This window comes from Anomaloglossus baeobatrachus, chromosome 3, assembly GCF_048569485.1.
Source record: "Anomaloglossus baeobatrachus isolate aAnoBae1 chromosome 3, aAnoBae1.hap1, whole genome shotgun sequence".
Lineage (NCBI taxonomy): Eukaryota > Metazoa > Chordata > Amphibia > Anura > Aromobatidae > Anomaloglossus > Anomaloglossus baeobatrachus.
This window is the reverse complement of record NC_134355.1, coordinates 561897395-561911851: the sequence shown is the minus strand read 5'-3', so window position 1 is coordinate 561911851 and position 14457 is coordinate 561897395. Positions and strand designations below refer to the sequence as shown.

General features: G+C 41.8%; 1 protein-coding gene across 1 annotated transcript in view; it reads left to right on the top strand.

The window, feature by feature from the left end:
• KLHL30 (kelch like family member 30) overlaps nucleotides 1–14457 on the top strand; it is a 94653-nt gene that overhangs the window by 53940 nt on the left and 26256 nt on the right. Inside the window, exons 2-4 of the mRNA XM_075340883.1 lie at nucleotides 4145–4962; nucleotides 8576–8735; nucleotides 12087–12173. Of these exons, the coding sequence (XP_075196998.1) occupies nucleotides 4189–4962; nucleotides 8576–8735; nucleotides 12087–12173 (1021 nt within the window). The 5' untranslated portion in view covers nucleotides 4145–4188. The remainder of the gene's footprint in view (nucleotides 1–4144; nucleotides 4963–8575; nucleotides 8736–12086; nucleotides 12174–14457) is intronic.

Genomic DNA, 14457 nt, shown 5'->3' with positions numbered 1-14457 from the left:
AGTGGGAGGCGTTCAAGTGTGTCATAAGAGGGGTGCTGATAAAGCATGGGGCGCGTACCAAAAAAATAAGGAATATCCGCATAAAAGAACTGTTGGACAGGATTCATAAGTTGGAAACAGCACACAAAAATAGGCAGTTGAGGGTAACACTAGCAGAACTCACATAACACAGAGAGGAACTTAGGACAGTGCTGAATGAAAGATTTCTCCGATACCGGAACCATTATAAGCGCTTCCTCTATCAGCATTCTAACAAATGCGGCAGATCCTTGTCCAACCTTCTACATCCCCGCAATCTTACAACATTTATACCTAGCTTGCGGAAACGGGGAGGAGGGGAAGCGAGCAACCCAGCGGAGGTTTTGGAAGAATTGAGAAGTTTCTACTCGGAACTGTATAACATCCAAGGGAGGTTCTCTGACATGTCGTCACAGGCTTTGACTGAGCGCATTAAGGGATATATGATGGACACGGCTTTGCCAACTTTGAAAAATGAGGAAGTGCAACAACTTGAAAACCGGTTCTCAGAGGAGGAAGTGGGAAAAGTAATTAGGAATACCCCAAATGGGAAGAGTCCGGGCCCGGACGGATTTTCTCCTACATTTTATAAAACATTTCGGGAATTGCTTACCCCATTTCTGACTAAGGTCTTTAATGCAATCTCAACGGAGACTCCCTTTGTGGCTCAGTCACTGGAGGCACATGTCACGGTCCTTCCGAAACCTGGCAAGGACCCCATGTTAGTGTCTAATTACAGACCAATATCTTTACTCAATGTAGATATAAAGTTATTCTCCAAGATCTTGGCTAACAGGCTGGCTCCCCTTCTCCCCTCCATCATTGATACAGACCAAGTAGGATTCATACAGGGTAGGGAGGCGCGGGACAATGTCAACAAAACTCTACTGCTTATAGCCCACGCTAAAAGCACGAATCAGCCCCTGGGAATACTATCAGTAGACGCAGAAAAAGCGTTTGATCGAGTACAATGGGACTTCTTGAGGGTGGCATTAAAACAAATAGGGATAGGCCCTGGCTTTTTGAATAAAGTGTTGGCCCTTTATACATGTCCATCGGCTAGGATAAAGGCAAATGGCTCCTTATCACAGTCTATACAAATCAGAAATGGAACAAGGCAAGGGTGCCCTCTTTCTCCGCTATTATATGTAATTACAATGGAACATCTTGCCAACGCAATCAGGAGAAATCCCAATGTGCACGGTATAGACGTAGGGGGGAAAACATACAAGACGGCGCTATATGCGGACGACTTGTTGATATACGTGTCTCAGCCACATATATCTTTCCCCTCTTTGATAGCGGAGTTTGAGAGATTTGGGGACTTAAGTAATTTCAAAGTTAACTGTTCAAAAACTGAAGCCTTAAATGTCACGCTGCAGCCTCAAGATGTTTCATTGGCTCAAAGTAATTTCCCATTTAAATGGCATTCCCAGGCACTGAAATATCTAGGCATTAATGTCCCTGCAGATCTGGAATTATTGTATTCAAAGAACTATTTACCGCTATTGACACGAACAATCAAAGAGCTTAGGACATAGCATAAAAAACCCTTGTCCTGGTTTGGTCGTATAAACACATTTAAAATGGACATCCTTCCACGGTTTTTATATATATTTCAAGCAGTCCCGCTTCTCCCCCCTACCGGGTTTTTTCGGACACTCAGGTCTGCCCTAACTCAATTTATATGGGGACACTCTAGGGCTAGAATAAAATATCACACACTTGCTAGGCATATCACTGCAGGGGGCTCAGGACTCCCAGACGTGTGGAGATATCATCGAGCGGCACTGATGGTTCGAATGTTTGACTGGCATTTTAATGATCAGAATAAGAAATGGGTCAAACTTGAACAGGAAAGCTCATCAATTCCACTAAAATATCTACCATGGGTCGGGTCCAGGGAAGGGGTGAGATTGTCTGCGGCAAGTCTTTTTATTAAGGCTACACTGAGGACATGGGATCAGGTTAAACAGAATGGCGGATTGGAGGGTTGCCCCTTTCTCCTTGCTCCTATTATATCCAACCTAGAATTTCCCCCGGGAGTCGGTCGGGCCAAATTTCTAAGATGGAGAGCACAACAGGATGGTAGGATTTATCATACCCTTAGGGGGTCTAAATTAAGATCCTTTGAGGATATGCAAACCATGGAACCTCCCCAGACATTATCCTGGATAGAATATAGGCAACTCTATTCATTTGTTAACTCTAAGACACAAGGAATGGATGGAATATCAGAGGGCATGGCCTCACCCTTCGAGAAATTATTTATGCAGGATACTATACCCACGCATTTGATGTCACTTATATATAAGATGATTGGACAGCCAGATCCCTCTGCGGGCTCGGATCCCTCATATATGACCAAGTGGGAGGAAGAAATGGAAACGACATTCACAGACAGAGAAAAACAGAAAGCTTATATATTTACACATAAAATATCGATTGCTGGGTACACCAAAGAGAAGAATTATAAGGTCCTAACAAGATGGTATCAGTATCCAGTGAGGCTACACAGAATTTTTCCTTCGGTCTCCGAGATGTGCTGGCGATGTGGAACGACAAAGGGTACAATGATACATATATGGTGGGACTGTGCTAAAGTCAAGCCATTCTGGGAGGCAATCTTTCAAACATATACAAAAATAACAGGGAGAGGAACACCACGGACCCCACAAATAGCCTTGATGTCAATACTCCCCGGGTCAATTAAAGCCCAAAAAGGGGATATACTGCGGTTTTGTCTGGCAGCAGCAAGAGCATTGATTCCAAGACATTGGAGAACACAGGAGGCCCCGTCCTTGAGGGAATGGACTCAGGAATTTGAGCACATACATCATATGGAGGAACTAGTGGCAGAGGCAGAGGGACATACTGAAAGATACCTGAGAATTTGGACGCCATGGATAATATTTAAAAGTTCAGACGATTACCATACATTATTTTGAAGGTTCAGTAGGTGCAGTATGAGCAGAGATAGTAGAAAGGCTATGATAGACCTGTTTGTGCCCCCCCCTCCCTCCTAACCCTTAAAAGGCCCCCCCTTCTCCTTCCTAGTTTCTTCAGCTTTCTTTTCTATTTCATGCACGACTACTTATTTCCCTTCTTTTCTCATCTCTTTCGGTTTTTTTTATTATTTCTTTTACATTCATTGATAAAGAGACAATGAGTAGAGCTAGGATATGGTTCAAGGTTGTACGGGAAGTTTAGTTATCAAGTTCTCGCCAATGAAGAGAGGAAACACAGGACATGAGAAATATGTTATAAAATTTGCAAGATAGGATAGGTTTTTTGTTGTTTTCTCTCATTAAATAAGCAGACAGCAGTCTCTAGTATGGGATACAGAAAGGGCGGAATGTAAGAATTGAAACAGTGTTCGAATGATTTTAAATCATTAGTGGAAATATGTTATAGAAATGTTATCCAAACTGTGGTATCATACGTAATGATCTATCTATAACCTTGGATGCTTGTATGTTTTCTCTATGCTTCTTTTTTTTTTCTTTCTTTCTTCTACTCAATAAAGAAAGATTATACATAAATAATAAGTTATCAATTGTAAAATCTCTAGAGGCTGGAGAGACAAAAGCATGATAGGGTCGTAGCCGGTAGGAGCTAGGAGCAACTTTAAAACAATGATGGAAGTGCTCACCTTCTATGGTTGTGATAGTCACAACCACCATTGATACATGTGATGGTTTCAACAGACCCACATAGAGAGAAGAGAGAGTTGAAGGGATTAATCCGCACTGCTGTAGAAGAAGAGACAATAGTACAAGAATCCCAGGTAGTGATTTATTCATCAACGCGTTTCAGAGAATGACAATCTCCTTCATCAGGACTTAATCGCGATCATTGTGATTTTTTTGTCCTGATGAAGGGGATTGTCATTCTCTGAAACGCATTGACAGATTAATCACTATCTGTGATTCTTGTATCATTCTCACTTCTTCCATGGCAGCTAGGATTAACCCCTTCCCCTCTCTCTTCAATTTATCAAATATATTAATTTTAAAAATAGATTAATAAAAATGATGATGATGATGATGATGATTATATGCTCATTTCACTTTTATTTTTTATTGTTCACCATAATCATATGTTTTTTCTTCTTCTTTTATTAAAGCTGTTGGTCCATGAGTAGCCTACTGTGAAAACTCCTGAGGAAGCATGGTGAGGAACATCGATGACCTCGAATTCTGTCTCCCTTCCCATTCAGACTCTATTCTAGCAGGCCTGAAGTCCCTAAGATTTAATCCACATCTCTCTGATGTTACATTGAAAGTTCTAGGGCGGGAGTTTCCTTGCCATCGTGCTGTGCTGGCTCTTTGCAGCCAATATTTCCATGCCATGTTTACTGGAAACTTCCAGGAAAGTATCTCTGCACATGTAGAAATCAAAGAGGTAGATCCAGATTTTTTAGAGACTTTAATTGATTTTTCTTACACGGGTCACCTCACCATTAACCAAAGGAACGTAGAAGGACTAATTCGTATCTCCAACCAACTTCAATTCGCTGCAGTGAGGAAAGTTTGTGTCCGTTATTTGCAGCAGCAGATGGATGCCACCAATTGCTTGGGGATATGGGAATTTGGTGAAACTCATGGCTGTCCTGAAGTTATAGCAAAGGCCTGGTCTTTCCTTCAAGAAAATTTTGAAGCTGTATCTCAAGAGGAAGAATTTTTACTTCTGCCTCTTGAACGTCTGCTTCATTATTTAGGAGATCCTCTGTTACAAGTAAAAGAAGAACAGAGTCGGGCAAAAGCTGTGCTTCTGTGGGTCAGGCAAGATGTGGAGAGCAGATCTCAATATCTCCCAGAGCTGCTTAATATGGCCAGGCTATCAAATTTGACCGACCATTTCCTGCAAAAACTAATGGATGAGGAGCCATTGATAAGTGGATCAGAAACATGCCGAGAATTGGTCAGCAGCAACCTTGGACAGGTATTGTACAAACTAAATAAGAGTTCTACCAAAAGAGACAACAATCTTCCACTGACACACGTACTGTATATTAATATTAATTGTAATACTTAATATTGAGTTATTCTAGCACCTAAAAACCATTTTATTTATTACTGATTTGTCTAAAATTTATAAATTATGCACCTGTTGTTCAGCCCTAGCATCTTGATCAACAGCTCCGCCCACCCAGTATGATATGCCCACACAGTATGATGTCCCCACAATTCCCCAAACAGTACAATGTCTCCACAGCTCCCAAATTGTATAATGTCCTCACAGCTCCCCCAAACAGTATTATGTTCCCATAGCCCTCTCACACACATTATGATGCACCCACAATCTTCTCACACAGTACGATGTCCCCATAGCCCTCCCACACACATTATGATGCCCCACAATCCTCTCACACAGTTTGATGTCCCCATAGCTCTCTCACACACATTATGATGCCCTCACAGCCCTCCCACACATAGTATAATGCCTTCACAGCTTACCAACACTGTATTAGGGTCATACAGTACAACAACACAGTATTATGCTCCCACAGCCCACCAACATAGTAGGGCCCCCACACACAGTATGATGGCCCCGTAGCTTCCCAAGAAAGTATGATGACCCCCATAGCTCCCCACAGGGTATCATGGATATCTCAGAATCCCCCACACAATGTTGATGTTCCTTAGAGCTCCCCACACATGATATGATGGTTCTCACAGCCCCTCATACATTAATGTCCCAAATAACCCCCCTACACACATCCCTCTACAAAGAATGATGTTCCTCCTTTGTACAGTTTGAGCCCACACACTTCATTCCCTATATGCAATATGAGTCTACACACAATCCCTCCATATACTGTATGATCTCACACGTAGCCCCCTATATTCAGTATGAGCCCACACACAGCTCACTTACAGTATATACAGTATGAGCCCCACACAGTCCCACTATACACAGTATGAGTCCACATAATCTCCCTTAATACTGGTCAGTTTCGACACAATTGCCTATATAGTATGAGTCCCCACACAGCCTCACCTATATACATTATGAACCCCCACACAGCCCCCCTATATACAGTTGGAGCCAACAAAAAGTCCCTTTATATACAGTATGAGTTCACACATATCACCCCCTGTATACAGTATTATCCTTCCCTATATATAGTATGAGCCCCCACACAGCCCCCCTATATACTGTATACTCCCACACACATTCATCTTATAGACAATTATCTTGGCTTTCTCATACATAAACTTGACTTGAAACTATTTAGCATATGATTAGTTATGCAGATTCTTGTCATATCACCGCATTGCTACTGTTTTGCTCCTATAAATTTGGATGTTAATTTTTATTATTTTGTTAGTATTTTGTAAATCCACCTATTGATTTCAATGCTGCCTGCATATTTCTGGGTATGCTCTCGATCAGAATTAAGCATGTCTCAACCGAAATCTGATCCCAGATTTCTTCTACACGTTCCCAAAGTTGGTGCATACTGGTCAACTCATTTGGGTATGGATACAGCTTTTTCTTCATCTCCACTAACAAATTTTTGATGGGTTGATGTGTGTTGTGTAGATTGGCAAATCCAGCTCCGCTGCTTCATTATCATGGAACCATATCTTCGTCTATCTTGACGTAAGCTTCTGGTCGTTGTCCTGCTAGAACACTATGTCTTTCCTTTTATATCCATAGTATTCGAGTGTACAAAGTAACTCATTTTGTAAGTTACTCATATATATCTCAACATTGAGATCACCATCAAACTTGGTAAAGTACACAATGTTTTCTGCTGTGAAAAAAACCCATATCATCAGGCTCTGACAGTCTCTTCAATTTCTCGATTTGTTAGCTGCTTTTTCCCTTGTTTCTTCCAGACCCATTTACACCTATCAGAGCCTTGTCTATTGACTTTAGGCTCATTGCTCCAAATCACCAGTTTCCAATCTTCTACTGTACACTTTTCATACTTTTTTGCAAGCTTGAGTCGATGATTATTATCATAGAATGGTAGAGTTGGAAGGGACCTCAAGGGTCATCGGGTCAAAGCCCCTGCGAGTGCAGGTTTATGATGATATTGAAGTTGAGGCTTCTTCACATTTTTTTGGGACACCAATCCAAACTTCTGTGACATGCATCACGCGGTGCTTGCATGGACATCTGTGAATTCACTACTGTATTAAGAAGCATACGAGCCACCTCCATTGTCATGTTTGTCGCTCCAGAACTGATAGACCTTGTGATGAGCCAACTTGTTGACTCTGATATTTTGCCTGGACGTCCACCTCTTGGCTTTTGAATGGATGGAAAATTAAGTTTTTCTATTCTTCCAACTATCATAGCACACACAATGCAGTTTGGCAATTTTCTTGGCTGAGAGACTGCTATCAATGAGCTGAATAATGCGGTTTCTCTTTTCTTGGGAAGTCTTCTTCATAGCTGATTCTCAATTTGAACCAGTGACATTTTGCTTTGGAATCAACCTAATAACACACTGAGCTATTAGGGACTGTGAGAACAGGTTGTAATTTATAGTATACAGGAAGTAAAAAAAGAATGTAAACACCAGGAGCAAAACAGTAACAATGCAGTGACATAACAAGAATCTGAATAACTAATCATATGCTAAATAGTTGCAAGTCAAATTTATATATAAGATAGCTAAGATGATTGTCTATAAAATGAAGATAGTCCCATGCTCAAAGCTGTAGTTGATGGTGAAATATGGAGCCTAAAAGTCAAACGCTTAAAACATTGTTACCCTTTTGTTTGTCACTGTATAAATACTTTGTCATTTGGGCAATTTTACAACCTGTGACAAAGAACCCTTAGTTTTTTTATGTCTATATTGCTAGTATAAAGTTAATCTCTGAAATTGCTGTTCACACCTCAAACAAGATGACTGCCCCCATGATCATGTAAAGTAAAATAAAACAGAAAAATAGGCAAATAAAAACATTTAAAAATAAGATAATGTTTCAGTGTAAGGTTTAAAAAACAAACCAAGAACAACTTGTTTTCGATTCTCCATAATTGGAGTAAACCAATGCCTCCAGCCTGTACATCACCTGTGGTATCATAGACATGACCTACCTGCCACCTCTACCCTGGGTCATTTCCTCTCAGAGACGCTTAACATGTAACTCTTCCATCTGTCCTAACCTTTCACATCTGCATCACCTTTCACTGGTGTGTTCACCTGTACGGTTTTGTAATGAAATGTCATCGCCCATCAGTGTCAGCTCCCACACCTGAGCTGTACCAGGATCACCTGCACAAGTTATGTTACTTTTTATGACCCATATCACCTGTCAGGGCAATAGTCAGACACTTGACTAATCTCTCCAGCTAGATCTCTTCTCAACCACCTCCTGTTATCAGTTACGCCTCGTGTCACATTTCCCACACCTGTCACCTTTCAAATGTGTGTTACCTCTCTCAACTATGGCTCTATTGTTACTCGTGTTAACGCTGGTAATTCTAGCTGGATCCTTCAATGGCTGGAAAGGATTATAGACAAGTTCAATAAGTGCCTCTTAGTAACACATTATGAAGGCTTATTTCAAGCAATGTATTTTTGCTGCAGGTGACGAAGGGCCATACTGAGCAGACATCAGTATCTCTGCAGCAAGTACTGGTAGTGGTAGGAGGAAAAGTTTTGGAGGAAGAAGAGGATGAGGAAGATGAAGATGTTGATGAATCTCCTAGTACATCCCATAACTTTTCTTATTACAATCCCAAAACTAGTAAGTAAAATCTTTCCAAGGCAAACTGCAAAGGAAACCTGATATATGCTGCCCGATATACTGGCAGATGTGTGACTCTGAAATGCTGTGACGTTTCAGAAAAAAAAAGTACTATAAGGCCTTGTGCACATCATGCGGTTTTTTTTTTGTTTTTTTTCTAGTGTTTTTCCTTGCTTCTTTTATTCAATGAAAGCAAGTAAAAAGCATTTCAGCAAAGTCTATAAAATCCTGACGTGCTGTGCTCACGTTGCTTCTTTTTTCCTTGCAGGAAAGCAGCATTTCAATTGTTTCTGTGTTTTTTCCTGCTTTTTTCCCCAAATTGACTTCAATGGAGTGAGTGAAAAATGCAAGAAAAAACCCATGTGTGTAATTGCTTTTTTTACGTCACTGGGGTTCCCTGCACCCTCATCTCATGGTCTTTACTACGGGATCTACTGTAGGGAACTCCGGTGACATCACAAGGTGAATAAAGTTCATGCCGGCAGATCACCAGGGTTTCCTACAGATCCGCCGGCATGAACTCAGTTCACCTCTCCCTGCCTCCAGGGCACCTACGTCACTGGAGTTCCCTCCAGCAAGATCCCGTGGTAAAGACAGCAAGGCCTATGTGCAAAGAACCCCGGTGACATCACAAGGTAAATTGAGTTCATGCCGGTGGATCACCGGGGTTTCCTGAAGATCCGCCAGCATGAATTTGGTTCACCTTGTGATGTCACTGGGGTTCCCTACTTCTAGGCCTCACAGTCTTTACTGTGGGACCTTGTTGGAGGGAACTCCAGTGATGTAGGTGCCCTGGACTGTGAGGCGATCCCTACCTCAGAAACTCGAGGTCGTCATGGTTACATGATCGCCAGGGAGAGGTAAGCGATTGCTCTCCCTGCCTCCTGAATGCTGCAATCACACTGTTCAGAGCAATAGCGGGTTAAACTGCCAGGAGCGGCATGGGCACTGCTTCTGGCAGCAAGAGACAGGTCCCAGCTCTAAGATCAGCCGGTGACACAGCGGCAACCGCAGGGGTACAGTGCCTGAACCCCGCGGTCACCATGTCTAAAAAATGCACAAAAATAAACATGGGAACAAGCATGTGAAAAAACATGCAAATACAATAAAAAATGCACTTTTTTTTAGCAGCTTTTTGCCAAAACATGCATTTTTATGTGTAGATTTTCTGCACATAAAAATGCAAAGTGCACACATAACCTAAAACCCTACAAGAACCAAGACAAATGCAAGATTAGTTGGAAAGGTAGATCCTTGGCAATTTGGTTTCCAGCAAATTTTAAAGTATGTATTTCTTAGAATCGCTGCATAGTTTCAGAGACAAACATGCATGGCTTAAATCATGCAGCAAGTGTCTAATACATGCTGTCCATGGATTAGGTATCATGTATCAGCTGTCAGGTTCCCCTTAAAGAGAACCTGTCATGTTGAACAAGCATGAAAGGGACACACCCACGGGGTTGGGGGTTACTCGTCGCCGGGCCGCGGTGCTTCTCCTGGGACGCTGCGGTGGCCTTGCACGGTTCTGTGACCCCGGGTGTCAATAAAAGGCTGGGGATGGGGACGATGGGGGTAATTTGTTTGTGACGCCACCTGTGGTGTGCGGCCAATATCAGCCGCCGCTGCGGGACTTCTCTACTGGGGCGGATGACAATGCAGCTCGGATGGTTCAGCTCTCCACAGGCAGAGTTGTGCACCAGGGAGGATGGTGATGGTAGTAGTCTATAGTGTTGTGACATTGGGGTGCAGGACTGAGGACACTGGTAATAACTGGACAACACAGGGCTGTAGTTTCCTTTACCTTTACTGGTCAGTTCTTGTTACAGGCCCGGGAGTCTCGTTCAGAGATGACGGTGGTCCGGTCAGCCTGGGAGCAGCGAGGAGATTCACCCTGCCGGGTGGTTGGAGGCCTTCCTGGTAGCGCTTTAGTGTATGGGTCTCTGTGGCTTGGAGCCCTACAGTGACCCTTTTCCAAATTGTATTTGTCTGTCCTCCCCTTAAGGCGGGCAGCGCGAGCCTGTCGGGGGCACCGTCTGCTTAGGTGCGGTCCCAGGCTTTATTGTATCTTTCTTTGGGCCAGGGGATGTGAAGTAGTTTGCCCTCTGGGATTTACTGATGGGGCTTAAGCACCCACATAGTTTAGGACCCTGGTGCCCTGTTCCTGTGCTAGGTCCTGAGAGGGCTATACCACAGAGCTCTCCTCAGCGACCGCATGCACTGCTCTTCTAAACTGTTCTCTTAGTTTCACTTTTGGTATGTGCTTCTGAGTGTGTTCTAACCCCTCCCCAGACCAGAATGCACAGGTAAGCTCTCCCTATCCGGGTCTTAAGCTCCCCCTTCTGGCCTGAGTTAGGAAGTGTGGTATGTAGACTTTCCCAGCATGGCGACCTCGCCACTGCTTCCAAGCATAGCATTGCCCCTGAAAAGAGAGCAACGCTACTGTGGCTCCCATGACCACTAGGGTGCCACATAAGACTTTGGCCATCTTGTTGTGGAGCAGGAGGAACTGAGCAGATTGATATATAGTTTTGTTGGATATGATGAAGTGTATTATGTAATTTTAGTCATTTTTACTGCAATTTTTTTTTTACTTAGGAATCCAGTTGGTATATACATGTATACAGAAATAGCAGTTAATCAATTATTAGGACCACCCACTGGACTCCTGAGTAGAGAAAAAATAGAAAATATAAAATAAATTAAAAAAAATAGTTGTATTCAACACAAAACTATATATAAATCTGCTCAGCTTCTACTGATTTATAACATGATGGCCACAGAACTGGCTTCATTTTCAATGAGGGTAAAAATAAAGCCAATGGTGTCCCAGTATGTCCTAGATGCTACATTGAAATCATTGGCTTTAAAGGGTACTTTACATGCTGCGATATCGCTAGCGATCTAGTTAGCGATGTTAAATTCGAGATCGCACATAGGTCATTTCACGCATGTGCGATCTCAAAAGATCGCACTTGCAATCTAGAATTTAACATCGCTAACGAGATCGCTAGTGATGTCGCAGCATGTAAAGTACCCTTAAGACTTTCACAAAAATCATTATGATAACCATTGTCCCTTAAAGGGTTATTTTTCAAGCTGTCTCTTTAGCAGCTCAGAGTTCTACAGTCTCCTTACTTCCTTGTTGCTTGGATGGCAGGTGGTGCTACATTACAATACATTACAATCTGATACAATACAGAAAATTGAATGTTAGGCTGTAGGCTTCTATACAACCATGATAATATAATATTGCAAATGCCACATGTTTTCCCTGGCTAGAAATATTTATTTCAAAGACAAAAGGGAATTTTTACTTAATTTTCTTCTGACATAGTCTTACATTCTTGGCAGAAATGTGGATGTCACTCCCAGATTTTCCAGATTACAATAAATGGGGATTCTCGGTCACTTCACTGAATAACGAAGTCTACGTAACTGGTGAGTACAAACAATGGCTGCAATCAATATAATGGACTCACCAGTAGAGCTTCATTACTGCTGATATATCCTTAGCCACTTATCACTTACTGGGATGAGAATAACCCACAATTACTCCCAATGAGTAATTTCTTTGTTTTTGTAAGGCCCTGTATATGGAGCTTATGAATATGGCTATACTGTTAAACTGTATTATGTCTCTGTGCATGAAATCCAAATATTTATTCAATAGTTCAATATATACTGTACATACTTACTATTGAACCTGTTCTACACCCGGGTAACGAGCATTTTTATTGGCCCATTTTTAATTTTATTGAAGAATTAAAAAACAAAATTATTTATTGTTATTATTATTATTTATTATTATAGCGCCATTTATTCCATGGCGCTTTACAAGTGAAAGGGTATACGTACAACAATCATTAACAGTATATAACAGACTGGTACAGGAGGAGAGAGGACCCTGCCCGCGAGGGCTCACAGTCTACAGGGAATGGGTGATGGTACAATAGGTGAGGACAGAGCTGGTTGCGCAGTGGTCTACTGGACTGAGGGCTATTGTAGGTTGTAGGCTTGTTAAATGTATTTATTGTGCAAAAGCTTCTCTATAGACCACATTTTTGGTGTAAACTCTGTGGTCTTTCTTTAAGTTGCCTTGTTGGTGCGGGACTTTGTGGGTCAGGCCTTCTTTATCTCTGCCTCCCCTGGCTGTTTTCCTCTCATGAATTTAAATTGTGCACCTCGGTCACAGCCATTATCCCTATGGCCGGTGCGTGTGCAGTTCTATGTTCATGTTGTAGTCGAATCATTCAATAAAATGGCGCATGCACATGCCGCTAATTTCAGCTTCTTATCATTCAAGGCACTGTGTCTGCGAACTTCATCTGAAACAAACTGGCGACTGGTGATATTCACAGAGACAGTGTCTTAAATAAAAAGGCCCCGGAGTTGGCGGTATGTGCACATCCTGAATCCAGCACCATTTTATTGGAGAATTCAACTATAATGTGAATACAGTACTGCGCATGCGCCAGGCATCCCAGCTTTGGCTAGAAGGAAGCATTCAGCATTATATTATCTAAAAATGCCTGCAGGCAATTGGCAGCGCTTAACCCCGAAAAAACCTGCTTAATTCTTGCAGCTTGGTTCTAATGGCAGAGAGACCCCTTTACTCTGCCAGGTTTTAATAAGTTATATAGGGGATTTTATGCATAAATCCACAAAGAACCAGCGCTAAATGGGTTTTTTTATATGTTTTTATTAAGAAAATTTTGCTATCCTTGTTCCAAGGCAGAGTATTTAATAGTACACAATACACTAAATATTAAATCCAAGAACCACATATAACAGAAAAAACATAAATTGAAATAACATAATGTGAATATTGGATCACCTCTGAGGAAACGGGTTTATACCAAAACCTTTTGTGTGGTTTTTTGTTTTATTTTTATTTTTATTTTTCATTTTTATTTTTATTTTCATTTTTAGTTTTATTCAATTTATGTTTTTTCAATTTATGTTTTTTCTGTTATATGTGGTTCTTGGATTTAATATTTAGTGTATTGTGTACTATTAAATACTCTGCCTTGGAACAAGGATAGCAAAATTTTCTTAATAAAAACATATAAAAAAACCCATTTAGCGCTGGTTCTTTGTGGATTTATGCATAAAATCCCCTATATAACAGCATTATATTATGACTAGCTCTTGAACCCGTTCTATGCCCAGGTGTCGATGATTTAGAATTGGGTCGGGACTTTGTGGATGGGGTATTTTTTTTATCTATTCCTCTTCTGGCTGTTTTCCTCCTCTATATTTACTGTAAATTTTGCCCAGTGGAGGATTCCATTATCCTTAGGCACGTGCGCAGTGTTATGTTGATGTTGTAGTTGAATCCTTCATTAAAATAAGGCCGGAGTCAGCGCATGTGTGGTGCCCCTGAGACCTCAGTTGCCACAAGGTACTGTAGCTCATTTAAGCTGCAGTATTCATCCCGGGTAAGGAGGGGGTTAATCATCGGTGCTTCCACATTTACATATTTACACATTTTAGGCTGGGGGGTGGCCATCAGGAAGGATGGGTCTTTCCCGGTCACTAGGACAACCACCTGGGGGCGGGTTCCACTTGGGGAAGAAGTAGGAGCAACCTGGACACTAAGCAGTCAAGTCGGGACTTCAGTTCTGGCACGACACCTTTTTCTTCTTTTCTTCTTTCACGAGGCCTGAGGCTTGGAGCGGGACACTCATCACGGGTTCCTTACTCCTGAAGGGGCAACTCTTAG